The sequence below is a fragment of the Linepithema humile genome, chromosome 5 (genome assembly GCF_040581485.1).
Source record: "Linepithema humile isolate Giens D197 chromosome 5, Lhum_UNIL_v1.0, whole genome shotgun sequence".
Classification (NCBI taxonomy): domain Eukaryota; kingdom Metazoa; phylum Arthropoda; class Insecta; order Hymenoptera; family Formicidae; genus Linepithema; species Linepithema humile.
This window is the reverse complement of record NC_090132.1, coordinates 28,949,307-28,975,505: the sequence shown is the minus strand read 5'-3', so window position 1 is coordinate 28,975,505 and position 26,199 is coordinate 28,949,307. Positions and strand designations below refer to the sequence as shown.

General features: G+C 32.9%; 2 protein-coding genes across 2 annotated transcripts; one reads left to right on the top strand and one right to left on the bottom strand.

Annotated features, from left to right (window-relative positions):
* Window positions 1-155: 155 nt before the first annotated feature.
* On the bottom strand, window positions 156-21,982 carry Rim2 (replication in mitochondria 2). Its single transcript, XM_012377227.2, has 6 exons — window positions 21,489-21,982; window positions 15,802-15,984; window positions 15,343-15,617; window positions 8,465-8,583; window positions 5,558-5,777; window positions 156-4,438 (listed from the first exon to the last, which is right to left on the bottom strand). Exons 1-6 carry the CDS (start codon window positions 21,527-21,529, stop codon window positions 4,158-4,160), a joined length of 1,119 nt encoding a protein of 372 aa, XP_012232650.1. The 5' UTR covers window positions 21,530-21,982; the 3' UTR covers window positions 156-4,157.
* Window positions 21,983-22,218: 236 nt separating this feature from the next.
* Naa35 (N-alpha-acetyltransferase 35) lies at window positions 22,219-26,165 on the top strand. The gene is made up of 10 exons (XM_012377135.2): window positions 22,219-22,372; window positions 22,568-22,629; window positions 23,301-23,836; window positions 23,989-24,181; window positions 24,271-24,452; window positions 24,530-24,862; window positions 25,056-25,448; window positions 25,522-25,695; window positions 25,816-25,932; window positions 26,019-26,165. The coding sequence occupies exons 1-10, from the start codon at window positions 22,314-22,316 to the stop codon at window positions 26,157-26,159; spliced, it is 2,190 nt and encodes a 729-aa protein (XP_012232558.1). The 5' UTR covers window positions 22,219-22,313; the 3' UTR covers window positions 26,160-26,165.
* The last annotated feature ends 34 nt before the right edge of the window (window positions 26,166-26,199 follow it).

Here is a 26,199-nt window from a genome sequence, read left to right as displayed (position 1 = left end):
CTGAATTAACTTTATAATTATTAAAGTATATCTATTATAAGTTAGAAACGAGAAGAAAGTGCTACAAACTAAATAAGTTTTGCACTCATTACTCATTGCTTGTTATTTTTTACAACAAAAACTTGTTAGATAAATCATAGCAAACTAATGACAAGTAACATTATATATTTTACTTTTTATTGAGATGTTTATATACACATAAATTTTATTTATCCATACAGCTTTCTTACAGAGTATCGCAAGATAATATACAGGGTGTTTCATAATTGATGGTACAATCGGATATGTTAATAAAATTGTCATATTGTGAAATTGTATCAAACGTTGTACTAAAATAAAAAATAAATTTTTTCATATGAAACTTTATTTCCCAGAAAATCAACAATATTCTCCTCTTTGTTAAAATTAGATAAACTTGAATAATCTTATTATCTTCCTAGATTATTAAATTCGTTCAATCTATTAGAATATGAATAGCAAGTACATTTAAAAAAACTAACAAGCTTAACATTTTATATATAAATTTTTAGGAACTCATCATTTATAATTAAAGTGCCACCATAATTATACAGAACCCTGTATATACTCATATATGCATTAATCTTCTCACGCTATGCTAAATAATTGTACAACATCAGTCTTCTTTAACGAAACGCTCGCTTCTCGTGAATACATGAAACATTCTCCGATTCTTTCTCATTCTCTTTGTATTTTTTTTCTCCCTATCTGACTTTGTTAGAAAAATTCATCACTTATTCCAATAATGACTCTTTATCTAATCTGTACACGCTTTACAATCCGGCATCCAATTTTCATACGTTCTCAATCCTTTACAGGATGCACGCTATCCTTACGCAATGACTATACACGTTTAATAACAGCCTGGCACTTAGAATCCGCATTTCTTGGGCATACATTTACAATTGACAACAGTACCGTAATGATTTCTTAACAAGATGTTAACAATTAATATATCGATCATATACGGTGTTCTAGAAGTCGCATACTTTCTTGTAGATAAATTAGCATTGGTGCATTGATGTTTGAGAAAAGTGAACGAGGCAATTTGTTCATTATTTTTTATGCTTTAACGTTAATTGTCAACGATAAAATAATATATTTTTTCAAATTTACCTGAAATTAAGTAAAAGATAAACAAAATCGGGTAAATATGTTTTATAATGTATTATATAATTATAATATTATAATGCTTTATAATGTATTTACTTTCTCTTTATTATCTCTCAATCTTATATTTATGCGAGTTATAGAACGAAGTGCTCGTATATAAATCCTATATAATATCGTGTAACTTCTCGCATTGCTTAATTGCTAAGCACCAAGCTCCACTGCTAATGGATAAAATAAAATCACAGTTTCTTTACGTACAGTATAGGGAAAGATTTTAGATAACCAGTAAAATCTACGCTTGTAGTTGTAATACGCTAGTAGCTAGCTGTAGTTTTAATGATATTCTCGGCTCTTTTGATCGAAACCGAAAAGTCGACTAATCAAGTACAAGCATAAATATGTGACTGGTTTTAAAGAAAACGATACATAAATATACAATATAAGTTTTTAAACTATAAAACGTGTGCGAGAAGTGCGAAACATATCGAATATGTCAAGTTTAACTCTCAAACACTTTAACATAAAATGTTACAATATTACATTCATATTAGAGAATTATATAATCATTATGCAAAAACAGAAACATATATGTTGATAATTGATAAAAAAGTCCTCCTTGCACTAAGTATAAAAAAATATATCAATGTACAAACAATGAAATGGCACGTATTTAAAATATAACAGTATTATCATTAACTAATTAAACATTTTAAATTAAAATTATAATTTTTTATTGTGCTTCAATCGAAAAAAACCAAAATTACATAAAACTAGATAAACTTAGAAAAATTTTGATTATTGATATTTTGATTGCTGTATATTATTTTAAATAATTTTTACAATATTTTTGCAAGAAAGGTCGAAAAATCGTCATCACTTTCATGCAGTGATCTCCTGTCTGGACCAGAGAATAATTCTGCTTATGGCTGGATAGTTTGATAGGTTAAAATTATACAGAAGTTGGCTTCTAATTTATCAATTGAATCAAAATAATTTTTTTATTCAATTAAACAAAAAAATTATTTGGATTGATGCGATTAAAAATCAATTTTAGTATAATTTTCATTCATCGAACTATCCACACTCGGATGAGCGACAAGTAGGATCATGCTTTCCGGTCTTAGAAATGGCGATACAGAAACACAAAAGAAAAAAAAACATCTTTTTTTTAGTATCTTTCCTTAAAACTAGCCACATATGCTTCAAGAAATAAACAATGACGATTGTAAACTATATCTCACGTGTCCAATAACAGATCTATACGAGACATACGCTAAGTATATCAATGCGGTGATGTTCTCATAATACTTTTTCAGCTCTCTTGCTGAAGAAGGTACAGCATGCGATGTTATATACGGCTAATTAATTTAATTACGAACGCTTGTAGATTTACAGCTACAGTCTCGATATGTACACGATGTCGCAACATCTTTCTACATAAAAGGAAAATTATCAGAACAGCCTAACACACGTCCTCTGACCTAGTCCTAGTCCTCTGAGAGCTATTCTAACATTAACATTGCTGCTTTCGTCTAAGAGCAAGTTATATAAAATATACATCGGTTTAGGACTAATTGCGTCTTGAGAGAAGTTGCAAAATCAAAAATCTGACCAAGTCGGTTATTGAAGTTATGTGAAGAGAAATATGTGAAGAATACAGATCGAACAAAATTGTCGCCATAAGTAAAATGAGATTGAATCTATAGAAAAACTTTGCGTGTGTAACAGGATATATATATATAATTTTATATAAAAGATCGATATATATATAATATACATGAACAGACTGGAGAAATTATAAAAGTATAGATTATTATAATAACATTCTCAGCATCTGGAAAATTTTTGTTCACCTTTTAGATATAATCATCGATTTATTATCAATGTAATCATGGCAAGTTAAATATATATACATCATGTTTCAAATAATTTTGAAATGTACGTAAATATTTTTGGTAACATTTCTCGCGTGTGCTATTAAAATAAAAAATAGAATAATTTTTACAGATATTAATATACAAATTCTTGATGTAACATTGCTTAAGAATTAAGTGACAAATATAGAAAAAAATTAAATCTTTCATAAAATTCAATATCGAAATACTTATATCACAATTTTACGAACGCTCAATACGGACTTTACTTAAGGTCCTAAAGTGTCGAAATCTATGACCAAAACTAATTAAACTAATCGATTCCTAACAAAAACATAATAATCACATTTTGAGGTAATTTGAAAATCTTAAACGTCCGATGGAAATCACAAAATCAGAAATTGCTACTCCGCTACTCTACCACTGCGTCGAGCATTGAATATAGTAACAAATGAAAATCCATCTTGTGAGCAAATCTGCAATTTTGCATTCTCTTTTTCAATGTTTTTCTGGGTAAATAAACAGGTGAAAACAATACATACCATGTAAAGAAAAGAAAAGAAACTGCAAATCGTGAAGTAGCACCGAAAGCAAAATCTGTCAAAAACCTAAAATTCACAGTGACTATTATATTTGTAGCAACCTTTACACGCGTTCTGAACTAAAGATTTTATTTTTGGAGCAAAGAATAATTTTAGCTCGATAAACACAACGTACACAACGGTCTTTTTTTTCCTGGCATGTCTGCGTTTTCGCGAGAAGCGAAGTCTCAGCTTCCGTATATCCAACACTTAACATCTGCTCTCTCATAATTTCTTTTTTCTCTCCTTCCTCCTCTCTCTCTCTCTCTCTCTCTGCTAGATGCATAGAGTCCATGTCCGGGTGCAAGCTACCTGACAGGAGGAAGGACTACTTTTTGCTACACTTTTAGAGCACAATGCGATCGATACGCTGGTACCTTTTTGGCTACCACTGGAGCGACGATTAGGGCATCGAGCGCGAGTTTCCGGTGTCGATCGAGCTGCTCTCGACGCGCCTAGACGTGCGATTAGATCTTAGGACGGTGTCCCGAGTACGACGCGCGTGTTCACCTACTGGAAGCAGGAAAAGTGTTCAGCGGGGCGGCCCTTACTCCGGGGCCGAAAGCAGACCCTAGGCCAGCTCTCTCTTCGCTTTGGCGTCGCTGTAGAATTCCGATGTCACGTCGGTGCTGGACGTTGTCACCGCGACCGGTCGAAAATGTCGTGTCAGCACGTACACGCACGCCTCGTACGTTGCCATTATGATGGCGGTGTTCGGAATCTGTCGAATCAGCTGAGTGCCGAGGCCGCGATAAACACCTTTTACACCTTCTTCCGCGCACACGGTGTTTAGAGTTTGCCAGAACGTGCGATACTTGGAGCCCTCCTCCCGCAATCGGGTCCTCGCGACCTCTGAAGAAGATAAAGACGGATTATTTTCATCCTATATTGCACATTCTGTGTCTGGCAATGAGCCTCGAAATTGTTATCAGAGATCAAATCAGTGAAAAGTCGACTGGAGACTATTTATCGATCGAGATTTGCGGAAAATTATTCCAATACGCTTCTGTTCGGATGCGCAAACGCCTGTTTGTTAATTTCAATCAAGATCTTAATTTCGAATTAGTAAATTTCATGTAACTCTTCAGTTTTTGAGGACTAAAATTTCAATCAGTAATTTCTTACATAAAAGATTCTATTGCTGTTATACTTATAATTGTAAGAGTTTCATGCGCAAGCAACAATTTTATTGATAGGTAAATAAAAATAATAAAAATGCACTCAGGATGTACAATCGTGAAATTGATTTCCTATCGTCGTGACGATTCGCAAATCGCTCGAGAATGATGTGACAACAATCTTGTCTAAATAAAAGTAGCTTTTCTCGTGTTATTTACGAATGTTCTACTGGAAATCGCACGCAATTTATGCACAATACTGCTGATTTGCAAAATGATTTCGAAATGCGACTGCTGCGATGGCAACACGGATGGGCGTTATTTACTCAAACAGCAGAAACGCTACGACCATTCGTAGATAGAATGTAACGCGCAATAACAGGCGCCTGGCACGCATTGCAAATAATTTGCGTTATTTCTAGACCAACTTGGAGTTCTTTTTCTCATAAAACAGTAGCAAAAGAAATACACATTATCCTTTCGTGAAATCAAAATACGAAACCGCCAACCTATTATTCTGCCATAGCAAGCATAAATGAAATCCAGCCACTTCGACAAGAAATAAAGTAGATTCTAAAATGTGTTTTATTGGCACGTAGAGAGAAGCAACGGAATGGAACTTGAAAATTTTGAAAACAAGGAGTGATCTAGAATGTTAAAATGTATATTTTATTCATTTTTATGTCTTAGAATCTTATAACATTTGGTTATGTTCTAATTTAATAAAATCAATTGGAGCGATATCATTTTTAATAAAATTTTAATAAAAATTCACTGGAAAGATATGGATAAATGCGAGTTGGAATAGTGATATCATGAGATTACGTTAAATAATATTTTTATATACACATACCATGAGGATAGGCAATGGTTGACGCTATCGTTTTCGAGAACGAGCCTGCCGCCATGAACTCGATGAAGTCGCGGAACGTCTTCCTGTCATCCGTCCTCGAAGCTCGTGATCTGTGTGTGGCTAGCCATGCCTTCACCGCTTCGTATATCACAAAGTGTATCACAGTCTCACTTATGCCTATGTAGGATGCGACGATACCTTTGTAGAATCCCAGGATACCCTAAAACAAAAATAAGAACAAAAGATTAATTAGAATACGTATAAATATGAATCTAATTTGTTTTCATGTTGACATTCGACATTTGTGGCTCATCAAATAGAAGCTTTATACATAAATTGTGTAATAATTTATCAATTATAAAATCATATGACTTAAGACAAATACGAAGTGGAAAACGAGAAATTTAATTTACTGAATAATTAAATGAGCTTGTAGAACAGTCAATTTGATATTAATAATCAATGAAAATTATCATGTAAACGTGACACAATTGTACAAGAACTGCGTTGGCGCGCGATATGTAAATTAACATTATTAATAATATTGCAGTACGCAATTTCGACACATGGTCTTTGAACGATGGAATAATAGCGGTATGATATTTTTTTATCGGCGATATATGTAAACCAGAATGAAATTTAGTCTGAAGGAGAAAACATGTGACATCTGCATGCTCGGTTAAGGACAGCATTAAATCGAGTGCTCATATCTGTGATAAGAGAGCTGAAAACATTTGGGATGTTCGTGCGAGCAATGCAAAGGTGGTATATCATCGATAACAGATGGATATCGGTATCGCAAATCATGAGCCTGTAAGATAAAATGATATTTCGGTGATAGTAGAAACATCAATTAATAATCAGATAATTATCCTCTTATTAACGTCCTATTTAGAGTAGCAAATTGCAAATAAATGTATGGATTATTTATTTTTGCGCCGCTGCAATTTTTTAATTCGCATCGATTTTTATATTCCGATGTTACTTTTTATTTTATTGTTCTGTGTATATAATATTCATTAACAGTTACACTATTAATCGTTTCCATTAATCGCCATTCCTATATTTGTAATTACATCATATTTGTAAAGTTATTCACGCAAAAATATTTTTTTTCCCGCTCTTAGATCGATTTGTGTTCCAATCCAATTTTTGCGCGCGCAGTAGACGCGCAATGATTTACAGGATGATGAAATAAGGTACGAAATGCAAAGATCTGTTTGCTACGTAAGATGTTGCTCAACATAGCACCGTATTTTCCAAGGTATTTTTACCGAGATGTACTATTCGTAGATCACGGTGCCGATTTTAAAGTTGGCCAGAATCCGACGTGTCGAGTGCAATCTCGGTACATAATACGTATATATCATGTAGATGAGCTTTTCAAATAAATAATCTTCATTTGACACGCGTCCGCAAGACAAGACAATGACAAGCAAACAATTTGTCTTTATATTAGAAATACATGTCTCGTGTCGATAAAATTTTCTATCTTTTGTCTATTTTCTTAAAGAAATAGCAAATATATTCTTATATTATCGTATATTATTTTTATATGCGTTTTAATCTTTAAATATTTATTAAATATAGCTTCTCCTTTACAACCGTCATATATAGAAACTTATTTTCTAACAATCAACTACTAATTTCTTGTGTTGAAGTAAATAAATTAAGAAATGTCAAGATCTATCTACTTTAAGATTAAGATTTAAATCATTCAGAAAACATTCAAAAAACTAAGTCACGTAACAAAAGTTCAAAGCGCATCTCGCAAACTTCTGGGCTGCTCAATTTCTTCGATTCGAAGGAATCTTCGATACTTCCATCTGAGATATTGAAGGATGATTGCATCAGTTCTATATCCGAAGCTGCTTCGCTCCAACAAATATGTTATATGTATACGTCACGCCACCCGAGAAAATAATCTTGGCTGCAACTTAGCGTTCACTAAATATTTATTGATGCACTTGCAAAATCACTGTTAATTTCGTGGACTCCCGTAGCCGTTTTAGATTCTTCCGATTCGTTTCCGCGACACATGTAATTATTTCGTCAAGCAGCGCAACGTAATTTCAACCTAGCAACGCTGATGAATCTGATCGATAAACGGTTTTGAAAAGTTGCCAGTACGAACCCGAGCTTTCGCGAAAGCAGGAAAACAGTAGTAAGACAATTACTGGCTTCGAAGAAAGTCCAAAATAATGGCAGGTTTATCCCCACGTTAAATGTAAACTTTTGTAAAAAATCAATATACATTTTATTTCGTAATATTTCTATAGCTTTTAATACTTTTTTTAAAACGTGTCATTGGAGATATATTTAGAATTTTTATCTCACACAAAGATATAAGTACATTCTGATCAATTATCGCATGATTTCTGTCTAGTCAACACTTAGCAGGCGTAGTACTTTATTAACTTTTTATTGGCGTCAATTTTTTTTTATATTTAAATACAGCTATTTCCGTAAAAGACACGTCTCGTGCTATTTTTATTTTTTAGTGCACTGAAATTATCCGTTCCAATCCGGAACGAGGAGAGTAATTGTCACTTCGATCCCGGCGGAACGGTTATGGGAAAAAAGCGCGATCTATATCCCACATTTACACAATCGTTTGACTTCAGCAAATGCGATCTCCATATAGAGGGCAAACTTGGGAGCACGTTTGAAAGTGATTGCATTTTGATTTGATACAAATGGATAGATCTATACAGCATTTTTTTTCATGCAATAAAACTTGCGTTTGAATTTCAACAGATTTAGATCGTATAGAGATCGGCATAGATTTAAGGATTGAAAAAGGCGCAAATATAAGTTACATGAAATATTCCAGTTTATACGACGCATGTCTCGTCGAATATTTTAGATTATAAGTCGCGATTAGGAATAAAATCCATCTTGTCTTACCGATTGTTGATATATCCTCCGCATGCATTCTATCGCTGTGACTTTTTGCGATCGGTGGTCCAGCTGTAGTCTGGTTTTTACGAACCAAATCGGATTTGTCAATGTACACGCGGTGAAACCTGTAAAAGTGAACGACCGTTTATTGAATCCGCCACGGTGTATCGTAAATGGATCGCTATGCCTTATTTTTCCTACGCATAGTTAATCCGATTAGAAGTTATCTCAAATAGTTCTATTCGACAAATATTTCGCTGTCGGGATTAGCTCTAATAAATTTATTTCTTCGAAATACAAATAATATTCTAGATCTTTTTTACGTGTATCCCAAAAATTTAAATTCTTAACCATCAAACAAAATACAAGTCCATATTGCCAATTTTAATTTTTCTCCTACATATTAAAAATTAATAATGTAACCAAAAATAAGCTCGATAATTCTAAAACAGTATTGGGAATTTATATGTATATTCTATGCACATGTAGAATATTTTAAACAGTTCAAATAAACAAATTATAAAAAAGTAAAGATTTATTTTTATCTAATATTCCCCCCCTCCCCTTTAATCATAGCTTAAAAGCGCGATTTAAATTTATTATATGTAAACTATTATTGTTTATATTTGAGGAGCCTGCATGAAAGGTTTACTATTCACATTGACCCAGTTTTGCGAAAGATCGCCAGGGCATCGCACTATTTGTGTCACAGTGTGCATCGCCGAGGACATGTGGCAATGCATGAGAGAGAGTTACGTAACTAAAAATACTTCGCGTTCGTATAATCTGCTATCATTGCGTGCGCGATGATTTGTTTACGTTTTATTTACCTTTCACGCTACTTGAGTTCGATGCGGAACTCAAGATTCAACTAGAAAACCGGTCTAAAGAATACACTGGGAGAACATAGAAGACCAGTTTTACCATTTTTACTACGCAGTCTAATATATGTAAATTTCCGAAGGAATTCGACAAATTGTTTGGAAGCGAATGTTGGAGAAAAACTTAAAGGCAATTCTTTCGATCTGAAAAACTGACTGCTATTTTATCCACATATATAAAAACAAATACGATCATTCTGCGTTCCCGTTGTTATGCTTCGTGTAAAAATAAGTTCAATATAAAGCATTCGAAAATGTACGAGATGTTTTGATAAAAAGTGACACAATGTTCGAAAAAAAAATAAACTGCAGCACGAGCTGTCTTTTCGATTACTAGATTTTATTTTCAAATGATACATTCGAAAACAATGGTGCTGCTTTGAAAATTCTCTCATTCCAAAAAAAGAATGATGTATCATGTATAGATATTTAAGAAAAAAGTTAGAATTTATTAAAATTAGTTACAATTGATTTTAGAAGACAGCTTGTAACTACAATATATTTAATGCAAATAGACAAGTCTGGAAGATAATAAAGCACCTGTAGTCCGCAGGTATCTAAAAACAAATTCGATTCTCGATGAAATAGAATGAATTCTTTGGAGTCAATTTGAATTTTTGGAAACCACAATATTTGGATCTTCGAAAAGAATAATGATACACTGAGAAAAAATCATCTGAAACTTCGGAATATGTAATTGCGCGTAAAACGGCGTTGTTTACAATCGCTTGCGAAAGACGCGCTGGAGAAACATATACGAAAGGTATTTTATTACTAGTATGCTGCACTATCTTCATTTGTGATGTAATTCCGGTTGCACCGTTGCGGTCGGCGCGGCGGGCGATTCTCCGACGATAGAGCTATTGTCGCTTGCGTCCGTACGGCCACAAGACGTGTGGAAGGCAAGCATTGAATTACGCGGTGAGGACGGCTAAAAATAGAAATACACTGTCGGAGAGGCACTCTCTCGCTCGCCGGCGAAGCGGCGCGACAGAAAGAAGAAGGGAGAGAAAAGGAGGAAAAGGGAGAGGGAGAAAAAAAGGGAAAAAGAGAGAGAGAGAGAGAAGAAAGGAGGAAGAGAGAGAGAAAAAAGTCTAACGCATCTGGCGTGAGTTCCTAAATCCGAAAAACAAGCCAAGACTGTATGTGTAAATAAGTAGACACTTTCTACGGCTCATTTTAAATATGAAGTATCTCTGCGATAAATCTTGCAAATTGCGATATGTTATTTTTATACTCAACTCTTCCATTTATAAACGTATACAGCTGCTCTCTCGTATTCTTCGGCGCACGAACACACATTTTAATCGTATTTCAATTCTAGATTCGTACACGTTCATTTTCGGCACACTGACTTATATAGACTGTAATGTTTACTGCGTAAAAATTTGTTCAGTCAAATTTAAACGAACAAAAAAAAACATTTATTACACATTTAAAATACTCTGAGGTAATTAATATTCGAAGACAACAAGTTATATGTAGTGTCCTCGAAATAAATTGCTGTTAAAAAAATCTAAATAAAGAATAAATGAACTTAAATTGTAAATTGTGCAGTCGAGCGATTTTGATCGTTGGTTTATGTAGATTTCGATTACGTGATGTACGAGAAAATGGTATCATTAGTCGTGTATGTAAACATTCGCTGATTACAAAATTCACTGAATAGTGAATCCCTGAATAGTGAGTGATGATGGAAGCGAATAAACAGATCGAATAACGCCTTGGCGCCAATAAATGCGCCATGTATTAAAAGTCAGCAGAAATGCGTCATTCTCGCAACACGTCTTATCGAAGTACGTTTATAAACATCGCGGAAAAAGATTCAAGAAAAATAGTTAAATGTGAATTATCATTGTTTTGCTTAACAGACATAGCTGGATGTAAAAATTCCAAGGATAAAATTGTTAGTGGTTGTGTCTTTTAAATTAACAATAAAAGGTGCAGAATAAAAATTGTATTATTTGTTTTATAACAAAATGCGTCATAAGTTCTTCGCAACAAAAAAAGTGCATCTAAAGATTTAAGTATTTTAATGAACTGTATCGCCTGTTTGTAAAAATTGCTTGTTATTATATCTACACGCCTCTAATTTACTCGGTTTTATTTTTGTTTAAATTTACATTTGGAAAAGTATGCAACGCAATTGCGGATATCTTTACAAGCTATTAACAATAAATAAACCGTGATAAAAGTCATTATAAATACCCAATCCGTTAACATTAATCTTAATACATGCTCGTACGATATTTTACGTAATGCCTTATATACGTGAGTAAACGTGCACGTAATAGTGCCTTAGTCACAGTAAAGGCATGGTATCACGCAAATACGAGATGTGGACGACATAAATGAAACTCGACGATCTATGAATTGTGCTATTACAGAAATTAGATTCTATTCACAGAATGAAAACAATCGATATCGATGATTGTCGATCAATGCATGGTGCAATACAAGCGGATACAAAAATTTGAGAATATCGAAGCTGTTAAGTTATTGCAATAACTTCACACAAAAATTTAATAGAATAGAATTAGATTCTTTTTTATTTTTGAGAAATAAAAATGACTTATAATAACTATCAGTCGATCTTATAACCACAATTCGAGTTTGATTTTTCTAAAAATTGTACAAATAATAATTTAATTTTTTTTTAAATACGTATAGATTTTGCGTTAAACATACTTAAAAATTGTATAAGACTTTCATAAATTATTTGAAAAATCCATTCTTTTTAACTATTATAAATTAAACAAAACATTAATTAATTTAAAAAATAAAATTAATTAATTAAATTAAATTAAACATTAATCTTTATGCTTTTGAAATATTTATATAAAAGAAACTTTACTCTCTCCTGTATTATATAAGAATATATCCAATTCTTTTCTGAAACCCCTTGTATAATAACCGTTCACTTATTGCCGAGAGTCGAGAAGTTGCGATGGAGAATAGCGTGCGATCAAATTTTCATTAGAGTCAAGTCTGACCGAATGAAAAAATTCATAATTGAAAGAAATTTCTTGGACAGTCTGTACTTGCGCAAAAGATAAACAATCGTATTAAGGAAAAGAAACACACGCACCAACCGCATGGCTCCCCTGCGAATAGATCAATGATGAGAGAGAATATATTACATTCTCGAGGTCAAAGTTCAGCATTCCGTATATATAACTTATCATTCGCCAAGTGCCTTATTGACCACACTGTATCGAGCATCTTCGAACAAGCGGTGTTGCTGTGCGTATTACACGAGCAAACGAGAGAAGTGCGTTTCGAGAAATTCCGAAAGTGCAAAATAATGTCATGAAGCAATTTATAATCTGAAAAAAAAGAGAAGCATGCGTAGTGCTCATCGTAAAATGCATTGCCGTTTATGCAATAAACGTTTATGCTCTTCGCCGTTTCCGCGGAAAGTGATTATTTCGAGCAAAAATTTTGAAAAAAAAGAGATACTACGTGTAATGACATTTTTTTCTCAAGTTAAATCGATTAGCCATGCGACAACTTTTTGCTTGGCATTTTTTTTTTTTCAAATTGTGTTCACTGTACACTTTGTGTGATTGTTATACAAATAAAATATGGAATATCGAGCTCGCGAGATAATTGTCGAACTAATCATTTTATAATTGGACATTAGAAAAATTCGTGTAAATAATAATTAATTCTGTTAATAAACATTTTAGCCTACACGTGCTCCAAATATACTTCCGGCTCTGATTATGTTATAAAAATACGTATGGATAAAATCATATTTATCATGAAATATTATTTTATTTTACTTATCTGCGTATGATAATACTTTAACACTCGACATTAATTATTCCACAAATGGTTTCTCAAAAGTTTATTAATCTTATGATTATGATTTTTGCGTTTAAATAGTGAGATTTTCGTTATTTTTCTTAAAGCGCTTAACTTTCAAACTAGATATTTCAGGTATTTTATTATGAAAAATTTAAATCACTGATAGATATTTTATCGATATCTTGTTAAATAAATGCAGTTAGAATTTAGTTCTTAGCAATCTTTTTCAAAAGTTCTAAATAATTATAAAAAGAAATTGATCGTCATATTGTTATCGACTTGTTAAATAAAACGACTTTAACGATTATCATAAAGTAAAACAAAATTGTATTCCAATAATCACTGAATATCTTGAGAAATAGAAGAATAATAAATGAAAGAATTAAGAATAGTGTATGTCAGCGAGTACCGCGTGCCCTCGGGAGTTTATCGACATCAGAGGAGTTCGAATGCGTCAGAAATCGCAACGCGGCGTCCGCACTTCGATAAATTCATTACAGATAAATGCGTGAATGACACGGAGATTATTTCTCCCCCCGCCGAGTGTTAATCGCGTCTATCAGCGCGGTGATTGGATTTGTCGAAAGGAAACGTAAGACGTAGAAGCGCTGACAGCGCAACATCCGATATATTCATTCGAATCTGTTTGTAAATTTGTTTTCTTTCTCTTATTCTAATCAATCTGACCTTTCCTTTTTTTGTTTCATTTATGTCCAAGATTAGATCATTGCGCTTTATACAAGTATAAATTCCTGTATTGTAAAGAGTTGCGATTGTACAGCGTGCAAAACATGATGGAATTAAATAAGTAAAAATCGAATAAAGATAAGATTTTATATAATATGGCATATAATTTAGTTTTATCTTTATTTCAGACCCGAAGCAAAAAGTATTTCAAGAATTTTTAATCGTATATTTTGTTTATAAATTTTAGATTGTTTTCTTTAATAAATTTTCGAAAGAATCTAATTAGATATAAAAATAGTTTGTTGTTTAAACAAAAGTTTGCATAAATTGAACTTTAGGAATATAAACTTTTATATCGTTTTATTTTCTTATATTGTGTCGCGAATGCATGAAAAATGATTAGATAATATGTTAAATAAAATAATAGTATAACAAATTAACGGAAAATAGTCTGCGAAAGATATAATATAGCGAGATTTATAGCACGCGACACTGTAATTTTAAGTTAAATGTGTAAAGAGAGAGTGTGTGACGTTTCACACACAGACGAAGACACAAGCTTGTTTCAGGTAGGCAACGTGGGAAAATTAATGCCCACCACACAATATCCTGGTAAGGATTACGATGTAATAACAGTCTAGCGTATATCAATTTATGATATACATTATTGTTGTACATGTGAGTTATTGTTTGGACGATAATATTGTCACATATTGTGCGATATGTTACGTTATAAAATTGTTGTTATTAGTGAATGCACGTGCGACTTATTTTGCAACGTTACATTTCACGATATTTTGTAGAGCAATGGTTTCTGTCAAGCCATCACGGTATAAAAAAAATTCGCGAATAGTAAAATTTGTCAGAAAAATAAAATAAAAGTGATGAAAATCAATTTTCGCATATATTCTATCGACGCAAATTCGTATTGCTTTGATAGAAAATATGGGTCAGCACGCAGATTAAGTAGTGTGCAAATAAACAATAGAACGAGAGATTTCAGCCAGGAAATGTCATAGGATAATGAAAATTACAGTTATAGTGAGCCAATGAAAGCCATTGAATAGAATATCATTAAGAATCTAACGCTAATGAGAGTCCATTGAAAGCTAGTGGGATGTTCAGCAATAGGAGAATCGGGAAGTGAAATAATTGATACTGAATCGATTCACTACTGATCTCGCAGTGTCCCGACATTTAAAGCCACGTGAAATTATACAAAATAGAATACATAGTTCACAACTTTTTAAAATTTACGTAAATCAATTTTTTTCTTGGCATATTCAAGTGTAATAAACATTATAATAAAATATTACTTTACCAATGTGAACGCGGAGGAAGCGTAAACATTGTCTAAAAATAATAATTATTATTAAATCCGATTGTATATATATATATATATATATATATATATATATATATAGAACGGAAAACTTGGCAAATACGAAAGCTTGAATAAATTATTCGAATATTTGGGATAATAATATTACAATAGCGTAATCTTACCAGCGCAAGACGCGGAGAAGACATGGACGATCGGAGTGTCGGGGGGTAGAATCGCATTGAATGCGACTTTGCTCTTGGAGTACGCGCAGAAGTAAATCGCCCTGGAGGGTGCCACGCCAATAAGATTCGGGCCAAGGCCTTTGAACAATCCCCGTGCTCCCTCATTCTTGATGATGTATCTTAAGCACTGATAAATACCCGGCGCATGTCGGGAGGAGTGCGGAGGCGAGGTGGAAACACCGAAATGTGAGAGAGCTACGAAGTGGCTGGAATACCTGAATGAAATAGAGGAAAATCTACGTTTGAAAATGTTTACTTTTTCTCTCAAACTGCGCCCCCCCCCCCTCGCTCTCAATCGACTGTTATTTACTCGCATGATCAAGCTTGATACCCGATATAAATTTTTATAGACACGATCGATATAATTGAAATATTTTTTTGTATGGTAATTCAATTTACCTGGGATACCCGGTGCACAGTCTTCTGCGTTGTTCGGGTGTTGGCGAGCCCTTGCATGTGGGATGGCCGGATGTGAATTCTTTGCTCACTGGTGGCGGATGAAAACCAGAAGACGACGACTGCAATCGAGTTTTCACTACTTCAAGCGGGCAGGTCACTATTGCTCCTGCCGTGCCAGCCACTCTGCGCGAGATAAAAGAAAGAGTTGTAGTGGGAGCACTGATTTGCACCGTAAGCAACGAATTTTTTTTATTTATATAAATAAGTATATTTATAAGTTCTATATGATATAAAATATTCAGGTATTTTTTATTTTATCTGTAATAGTGTGTAAAATAGTAGAAAGCTATCATGCGATCTGATTACCATCTTATCTTATCTTACTAGAAATATTATATCAGCGAGATACATTATTGTTAACATAACGGCGAGAACGCGTGATAATTGGAACGAGAAAAGAATATCAATAGTTATTCGGTGTGAATTATTTTCAATTTATTAACAAGATTCAAGGAATGTTTGTTATAAATTAGAATAAATTATGTAATAAAAAAAATGTTTTTAGCGTTAAATATTTTTACTTCAATTTTTATATCAATATATATGAATATATATAAAAAATTAAATTTTGTGATTGTGAACATTATAACAAGTTATAACCCAATCACGATTGCAATTTATAATATCTACAGATAAAAATCTATGAAAAGAACAAACTCGTCAAAAATGCAATCTGATTATCATCTTATCTTATCTTACTAGAAATTATATCAGCGAGATGACATGGAGACAATGAAATAGAAATTATTAATATAACGGCAAGAACGCGTAAAATGCCGGTAATTTAAACGACAAAAGAATATCAATATTTACTCGGTGCGAATTATTGCGCAAAATTTCATCGATACAATCTCGTGACTCTTTCCAATTAGACTTATAACAGTTATTTTGCATCAAACCGTAAAAATAATTAACAGTGTTAGTGAATCGTTGTTCATTCGTTATTCGTTCGTTGCAACGCATTATCACATTATCGCATGTTTATATTTGTCAAGGATCGTATTTACAGAAAGATTTTTTAAGGTTCTTCAACAATTTATATAAAATCTGTAAAACAGAGATTGACAAACTGATAACAGATGATTAAATTATTAATTTATTGTGTTTTCTTAGTAAAAATATCGATGAATAAATTATAAGAAATTAAATTAGAAATGTTAAGTTTTAGAGAGAACAACAAAAATTTATTTTTTAAATACTTTTTTCGCGATACTTCTAAAATTTTAACTTGAAAGAAAATATTCGACATCAAAGATTCAAAGATCACGAAAAATAATCTTTCACATATTTTTCGTTGGATGAAAGTCTCGAAAAATATATGGCAAAACTGAAAGAAAAATTATTTAAACGCTTTACACATCGATTAAGTTTAAAGTTTTCTAAAAATATTACATGCAGGCTATGTATCAAAGTATAGAAAAAAAATACGTCATTCATCATCAAGGCTCTTTAACTAGCCTAATTCATCTGTCCTTAGAGTCGCTACTGCGTAGCATATGCAGAACCTTTTATCAACTCCGAAGAAACCATGGCCGCAAATTTACGTTCTATTCACACGCATATCATAAATTCATGTATCTTTCCGCGCCAAGAAGCACATTTACATTGTAGTGTTAATTCTTGCAGAGGTACAATAGATTTTGAGATATAAACCGGAGTGTAATTGATTAAAAATTTTGCACAATATTTCCGTAAATTAAAATAATAATTCCCAATATAACAATACATAGTAAAATAATATTTTGTGAAAAATTTTTAACGCATGGGCGCACATGAGACATTTCAAATATTATTTTCTATATATCTTCTAAATATATCTACTATATGACAAATTAATATTTTTTTAACACAAAAAAAATAAAGGGCAAAACGAGCAGAGATGGTTATTATTTTATAATATTTATTTTACTCAACAACCGCAAATTAATATTTCGTTTCAATTAACATCCGTAATAGCTTATTTTCTTTTCCTGAAAACTATATATTTTAATAGCAAAGATTTATTCCGTTTAATTTAGTCAATAAAGTTTCTTTGCTAATATATTTTCTTATTAACATAATTTCTACTAGTATTCCAAGTTTTGTAGATTTATAAAGCTGTAAGACAAAATTTCTCTCTCTCTCTCTCTCTCTCTCTCTCTTTCTCAAACGCGTAGTATTCGAAAAATCGTCAAACAAGAAATGTTATCTTTGTGACATATAGAAGTTTTACCTTCCTTGACCTTTTGATTGATCTACTTTTGAATAAAAAGAGAGGAAACGTAAGATTCGATACCGTGAAATCGATATTCCGACGTAAGACAAACGACATATAGAATACTCTAATAATATCTATACTGTCTATACTACAATTTTGTAACAAGTATCAGAGATTGAACCAAGAGATGCTATTGCACCGTAGTTATTTCCATATTAAGGTATAAATAATTATTTATTTCCCGAATTATGCAAAATGAAAAATAGATGCTTTCAGTGAATAAGATTTTAAAGATACGAGAAGATAACGAAACTTTATTCTCCTTCGATTATAATTAATTTAAAAAATTCTAATTTTTCAATTTTATTTGTCAAGACATTTAGTGGCAGAAGTTAAAAAATTATTGAACATAATATCAATTTTACAATTTAAAGAAAGCATCTTTTAAGATATATCGATCGGATAAGATTGCATCAATAAATGTAACCTTGTACTACAATAAGAATAGACTCCTAAAGATTGTAAAAAGTAGTTCACAAGCTTCATTGCTTATTGATTGTTTTCTTAGATAATAAATGGATTCCATACGATCTTATCTTATTCTATATACGAAGTGCCCCGCCGTGAAAAATAAGGGTAGTTTTCTGAGATAATACGAAATTAATTGGTTCTCCATAAAAATTTCAAAGAAAAACATTATTTTTGCGACTTTCAATCTTTAAAATTAAATATCTTTAATAATCTTAAATACAAAATCTACAAAAATAATATATTCAAAATTAATTAAAAGAGTATGATTTTATTACTCGTTTGCATCCTTGAAGCTTAATCTATGAAAAGACTCCTATCTACGCAAACGACAGTTATTAAAAAAATCTATAGATACATGAATATTTTCGCAAAGGAATAATTGAACAAATAATTTCAAAAACAACTTCAAAAATTCCAAGTCAGTATCCATTAATAAAAAATTTAATGGCGGATTGTCAAGTTTTTCTAGACACCCCGTATAAACACGACAAGATGTTGTGCAGAAATGAATTGTGTATATGTGTGTGTATGTGTATATTCGCATTCAGGCAGGTACGAATGCAAATACACGACGGTTGACATATTCTGCATAACTGCGTCGTCGAATTCCCTTCCCTGTGCGAGCTGACACGCGGTCTTCTAAATAACAGTCTTGTGTTTCGGCATTGGTAAGGCCGGTTGTACCAGGCCAATTCACTCGCTTCTATTGTTTACTAAATACGTAAACAATGACAAACGAGGATCTGTACTACTATATTACGATATTTTAAGACCTACAATGCGATACGAATTGAAGTTAATAAATTAAAAACAATTAAATTTATTACGTTTACTATTTATTCTTATTATACTTTGCTCATTATTATTCTGCCTACTTGTTAATACAACAAATAAAAAAAGAAATAAATTAATCAAGATTACTACAAGCCTTTAAAATTGCACAATTCTAAACAAAAATTATAACTGAAATTTTTTTATTTTATTGCAACAAAATCATGATCAAGAATCAGTGAATAAATGAAGATTGTAGGCAAAACAGGACTTCAGCATCATCGTTCAAATTACATAGCTTGTTTCTTTTCTTGAATATATTATATTTAATTAATTACATATAGTTGATATATTATATAACCAAAGTAAGCAAATGTAGTTGATCGAATCGGCAAAATCCGATCCTTTCCATTAAACGACGAGAAAAATCACTAAGAATGAGTTAAAAATTATTAGAATATGACGCAATCTTAAACATCTCTTTTATGTATGCACTTTATCATCGTGCACACTGCATCATCGTGATTATTATTCATTTTAAAAAATAACAAAGATGACAAATTGTACGATTAATCGTGCCAACTTGAAACAAAAATGTTAAAAAATTGTTATGAATAAAACTGTGCAATCACTAAGATCAAGAGTTTTCAGCGCAGTTCTTTTTTTAATATTCTCTTTAAAATAGCTGATTGCTTTCGTGATGCGTCAAACTGTCCTCACAAATGACATGTACGAACAGCCGCATTGAGAACTGTCGATTATGTCGTAAATCCTTTATCGAGCTAAAAATAATTGTCCGATCATTTCATCATAGCTACTTGCGTGCTCAATGCCAGTTCAGTTCAATTATTCGATAAGAACGACGATGCACACAAATTAATGACGATCTACGGCTATTTATCTATGCGTTCAATGCGCTATTATCTGTAATAGTAACGAAGATAAGATTCAAAACATTTGCAGTTCACATATCCAAGTTGTTTTATTGCGCCTTACTTCTCTGTACACGAAAATAAGCGAAGCGCGCGTTGTCATAGCATTGTAAGTGCAAAAACGAGACGAGTTGCGTTTATAGGCGTAATGCGTTATAAATTACATATCCTTGCGATAAGATCAATTTATCTTGATCACACTTATAGATATGCATGTTTACGTTATACTTTGTCGTCAATAACGAAAACGAAAAACTATCCCGAGTGTTTTGCCTCGATTATATCTTTCAAATTTTTAGAAAATTTATTTCGATGCAAATACATTTCGAATGGATGAAGAGCTAGAAATTCGTTTGATGTGTATAATTCATACGATCCCGATTAAGGCAATTAAATTCAATTATCATTCATGGATGTCTTAATTTAAAATAATTTAATTAGTTTGGAATTTATTTCTTCGAAAATATTGAGAGAGGTTATGATGAGTCACAAGTTTTCAATGTTGATATCAAATATTTTTTCTATTCCCAAATTCTGAATTTATTGTATCGTTATCAAATATATGTCATGCTTTTCAGAAAATCGTGAAAAATTGTTTTCCTATTTTCAAATTGCACTACCCAGATTATTATTTCAATATAAATTTTATTTTATACAAGAGCAGATATAAATGTCTTTTCAATTAGAAAATGTTTTTGTGAAAATAGTGCGATACCCTTTTCATGAACACACGATACATATTGAAAAACAAGAATCATATGATGATACGAACTCATTTTCGCAAAAATGGTGGATTCTTGTCCTTTTTGTAACAACTGATTACGAAGAGAATTTCAGTTTGCATCGTATCTGGAAAACGATTCTCAAATATTCTTTACTTTAATCGGTTAATCAAACCGAATTGACCCCAAAAAGGTATCAGTTTACAAATATTTACATTGAGGCAAAGTTAAATCAAAGAAAATTGATAGATTATCCGACATATTCCGTATAGATATCATCTTTCTGATTTAAGTGGCCTTCTCGTAAAGCAATCTCCATCGTACGACTCGAAAAGGTTATTAGTCGCACTCGGACCGATCGAGATCACGTAATTCGGGTACGTCGTAAAGGAGAGGCCGAACGGCCCTAAAGCGAGCCAAGGCCGCGACGCAGGAGCCGGGCAGCGCGCGCGCTTGGTCGAAAATAACACTCACCCTCCGGCGACGAGGTGTATCGCCGTGTCGCGATCCAACATTCTCCACGAGACGCACAAGTCCGCTGTTGATTAGGGTAGCATGCGCCTTCCTCGCGATCGGCGAGGGCCGTAGAGGACGATCGGGTTTGCAAGGCAAAACGAGACGGGACGATAGCACGCAGTTAATCTCGGAAGTATTATGTGACAACTCTGAAGCGCTAGACTGTTCTCGTGCTCTTGCAAACGACTTACAACGTGACGAACAGCACTCTCTCAGTCGCGGTACGGACAAATCACATCGACTCGACGTACACCGCACCGCACCATACACTGTATTAGCACTGCAAAAGGGAAAGCGACTTCGAAACCAACCGTAACGACAACGTACCACGCACTGCCGCCAGATTCCCTCAGATTCTTCGTCCACCTTGATTACCCCCACTTTAACAATTTCACGCCGCACGAGCTCCCCGGTATTTGTCATAATATATGAATATCTAGAGAGAACGCGTGGGCTCCGAACTTCAAACGTCCAACTTCACGCAATATGGCGACTTACGGCGGATTCACACTACGTTCGATATACGAGATACAGATATTCAGTAAAAAATATGCCTTTTAAGGACTTTCTTTATATTTGCTTTGAAAAATAAATTTTTCAAAATTAAATATCAGAATAAGACGCAGTGTGAATCTTTCAATATAAATGTCGTTGCATTAGTCTTGTTATTTTTTACATTTATGGTCAGCTTCAATGTTTCATATAGTACTATCTAGGGATTTTCGACGTGACGGTCAGCGGAGGCATTCCTGTGAAGAAGTGACAAAATAATCGTCCACAATAATGGCGACCATGGTGGAGGATCAGAATTCGATTGATATGAACGAGGATAAAGATTCGTCGTAAGTTTCAACGCACGTAAATTGTGGTGGCGAGCATTGTTTACGAATTATTCGCGAATGACGAACGTGGTGATCGCTCGCGATGCCGCGACTGTCGTCGTTGCAGTGCTCAGTGCAATTTAACCTAATTGCACTGCTCGCTTGCATTTCGTAGGGCGGTATTTTTTAACTTGCCGTATTATTTTTACTGTGTAGATTCGACCAAGTCACACACAATTGGGTGGACATCACTCAAGAGTTCTTTGAGGCGATCACAGGTATTCGGCTAATCGACTGATCATTACTTTCGATCATCCTTGCTTCTCATGTCCCACACTTTCTGTTTCCTTTCCTGTACAAATTTTGCAATGTCTTTGAGACTTTTTTATATTCAAGATAGATGTATTTTCAGAGAAAGAGAAAAAAATCAAATTTAAAAAGTGCAAAAAGAAATCCTGCTAATGCTTCTGTTAATATTAAAATTTCTTTTAACAATTCCTAAAATGTCAAACAGGATTTATGTTTAATAATTCAATACTTGATGCTTAAAACTTTATTTTACTTTGATTAATTTCCCAGCTTTACTGTTTTACTTTATAAAATCAATGAGTTGTTCATAAATTGCTCCAATTTTAATTTTTATTGATTATTTGATGTCACATTGAATTATTTTATTTTACTTTTTTGTTTTTGTTTTACTTTTTAAATATCTCATATATATTTTTTAGTCTCTAAAATTTAAGTACATTAGATTCTAATGTGTGAACGGTGACAGTTAAATATTAATACAAGAAAAAAAAGAAAATGTTATGAGCAAAATTTAAATTAAGAATAGAATTACCATATTCATAATAGATTTTTTCATTAGCATATTCAGAATCAAAGTAATGATAATCAACATTTCTTTCATTGCTTTCTGAAATGTACTGGAATGTTTCTCTGCATCTAGAATTGGAGCTGGGAGAACTGTTACATGATGAACTATTTGGATTATTCGAAGCCATGTCTGCTATTGAGATGATGGATCCAAAAATGGATGCGGGCATGTTGTGCAATCGAGGGAACAACAAACCTTGCACCTTCACCCAAGCAGTCGATTCAGGAACAATCAAACTAGATAACTTTACACCAGCTGAAATTATAGGGATAATAGATTCTACATACGCATGTATAGTGTCTTGGTTAGAAGGTCACAGTCTTGCGCAAACTGTTTTCACGAACTTGTACTTGCATCAACCCGCGCAAATACTGGACAAGCCTTTGAAGACCTTTTGTTATGCAGTGTACAAGATAATAGAGATAATCAAGGACTGTATTAACAAAGCTTTAGTATTTGAGGAAGAAGATTTTCAAAGTGTTACCTATGGCTACAGATTACAGCAAGATATTACTGAACAGAAAACGATATCCATGTTACGAGAAGTGGAAGAAGAATTGCATCGGAAAAGCAGGATAAAACTTGTCGATGTTGAATCTGAGAAAGAGGTGAGAATCTTATAATTCGTTTCTTATTTAATCCACAAGTTTTCGAATATATATTTTTTAAATTTAATGACAATATTTTTAATCTACCTTTCTTATGTTTTTCTTTGACATATTTATTTATATAATTTGTTACTACTGTTATTTATTTGCAGTATAATGATGGAATAGCACTTTATGCGAGAATTCGATTTACCAAAATGTTTTATCAAGTGTTAATGCTAATGGGCCGGAAGCAGCAGTTGCAACAAAATTTAAGTGATTGTCAAAGATTGTTATCAAATTGTTCCGATATGCTTCACATTATGATCTTAACGGTGGCTCGCGGAGAAAAAGCTGATGAAGTTTGTAAGTATATAGCACTTAGAAAATATTGTACATTGTTGAAATGATTTTATTTATCAGGAAAAGATATAATTTTTTATTCTTAATTACAGCTAATCATCCAAATATCATGGGATTTGATCCCATGGTAAATCAAAGATTGTTACCACCAACGTTCCCTCGGTATACCAAAATTAAACCAAGAATAGATGCCTTGGAATATTTACTGGAGCTGATAAACAGGTTCAAAATGGTTACAAAAATCACGAATCATGTCGGATTTCATGCGGCTTTGGTAATTAGCGAAGAATTATCATTCTTTATTGATACGAGACTCATATGTATATATGAAGTAAAGGAATTTCCTTTTAGGATTTTTTCTTAGAATTTTCGCGTCAGAGTCCATGCATATTGTCTAGGTCTATGTTGCAAATTGTTTACTTGCCTGCCACTAACCGCGTGTTTGGTGTGCATAATTTCGCCGATGTGCTGAGAGACGCAGCGCGAAATTTTATCGCACCGCCTGTGTTAATGCCAAAGAGCACGTTACTTCAAAATCACCAAGCCAAGGAGTACGTCGATAGCTTTCTGTCACATTGTGTCAGTTTGTTCGGAAGCCTATTGCAACTCAGTGGACATAATAGAGCGAGACAAAGGGACAAGTTGGCACATTTATTGGAAGATTTTGCTACACTACAAGATGAAGTAAGAATCCACCTGTCTCTCGCATTTTTAATTATTTTCTAAATTTTTTTTTTTTTTTTTGTTATATTTATAATATTTGCCTTTTTACACATTCTATTTAGCTTGAAAAAAAGGAATCTTATATAAAGTATTAGTAATTCCATTTACAATGAAATATTTAATGATAATATAAACACTATGGCACATATTTTAGGCGGAGAGAGTTGATGGATATTTACATACTCTATCGTTGAAAAGTGATACGCCAAGGCCTCATTTGGCCTGTTTCGGTACCTGGATTTTGTACCATACGCTACGTGTGATGGTTATGTATCTATTAAGTGGCTTTGAGCTTGAATTATATTCGGTACATGAATACCATTACATCTTTTGGTATTTGTACGAATTTCTGTACGGTTGGCTCGTATCTGCAATTACGCGGGCTGATACGTTCTTGATGGAGCAGGATGTACACAATGATACGCATAAGGGTAGAGGCGGCAAGAAGAGTTCTAAAAATAAGAAGAAGAAATCGACGCCGAGACCATACAGTCTGGAAATATTGATGTATCAGGCATTGCAAAATATATGCGGCGGATATTATAAAGTAAATAACATACTAATTATACGCAGTTCGGAAATATTTGGTACATGTGAAATAATTTTCGTGAAATTTTCAGGCTTTAGTCGGTTTTCGCATGGACGGAAAAATTCCTCTTCCAGAGATTCAATTTGATTCTGAGCGAGTAAGATATGAGCACAGATTATTGCCGTTTTCATCCTTGTTGACGCCACCGCCTGTTCATTATCAAGAATTTTTAGATATGACAAATGCCCAAATGCATAAAAGAAATGTAAGTTTAATTCTGTGCTAACTTTACACCTATTAAAATATAGTGAATAGTTTCAAGATTGCATTATAAATATTGCTTTTAATATTTCACATAAATAAATTATAATTTTTACTTTTGCAGGAAAAAGTCACTAGTGAAATGCAGTACGTGGCTGGTTGTCGACATTTTCATCAAGCTAGAAATATGTTGGAGCGCGCGTTATTGCTTTATTCATCAAATAGTTTAATGGAAAATGAAGTAAGTTCATTCAAAAATACCAGCTCAGCTTAATATGAAACTGCTTTATAGCGTTATCTTTACCATCTAATTTTTCTGTTTCACAGATCAATAATTTGTTGAAAGTAGCAAAGACGAATTTCGTGGTGCTAAAGTTGTTAGCTGACGGACACAAAAAGGATTCGAAAGAACCACCACTCTTCGATTTTTCTTGTCATCGTCATTTTCCTCTGATTAAATTAATCTAAATTATATATTTGTATCAATCATTTCCCACAATATAAAGAG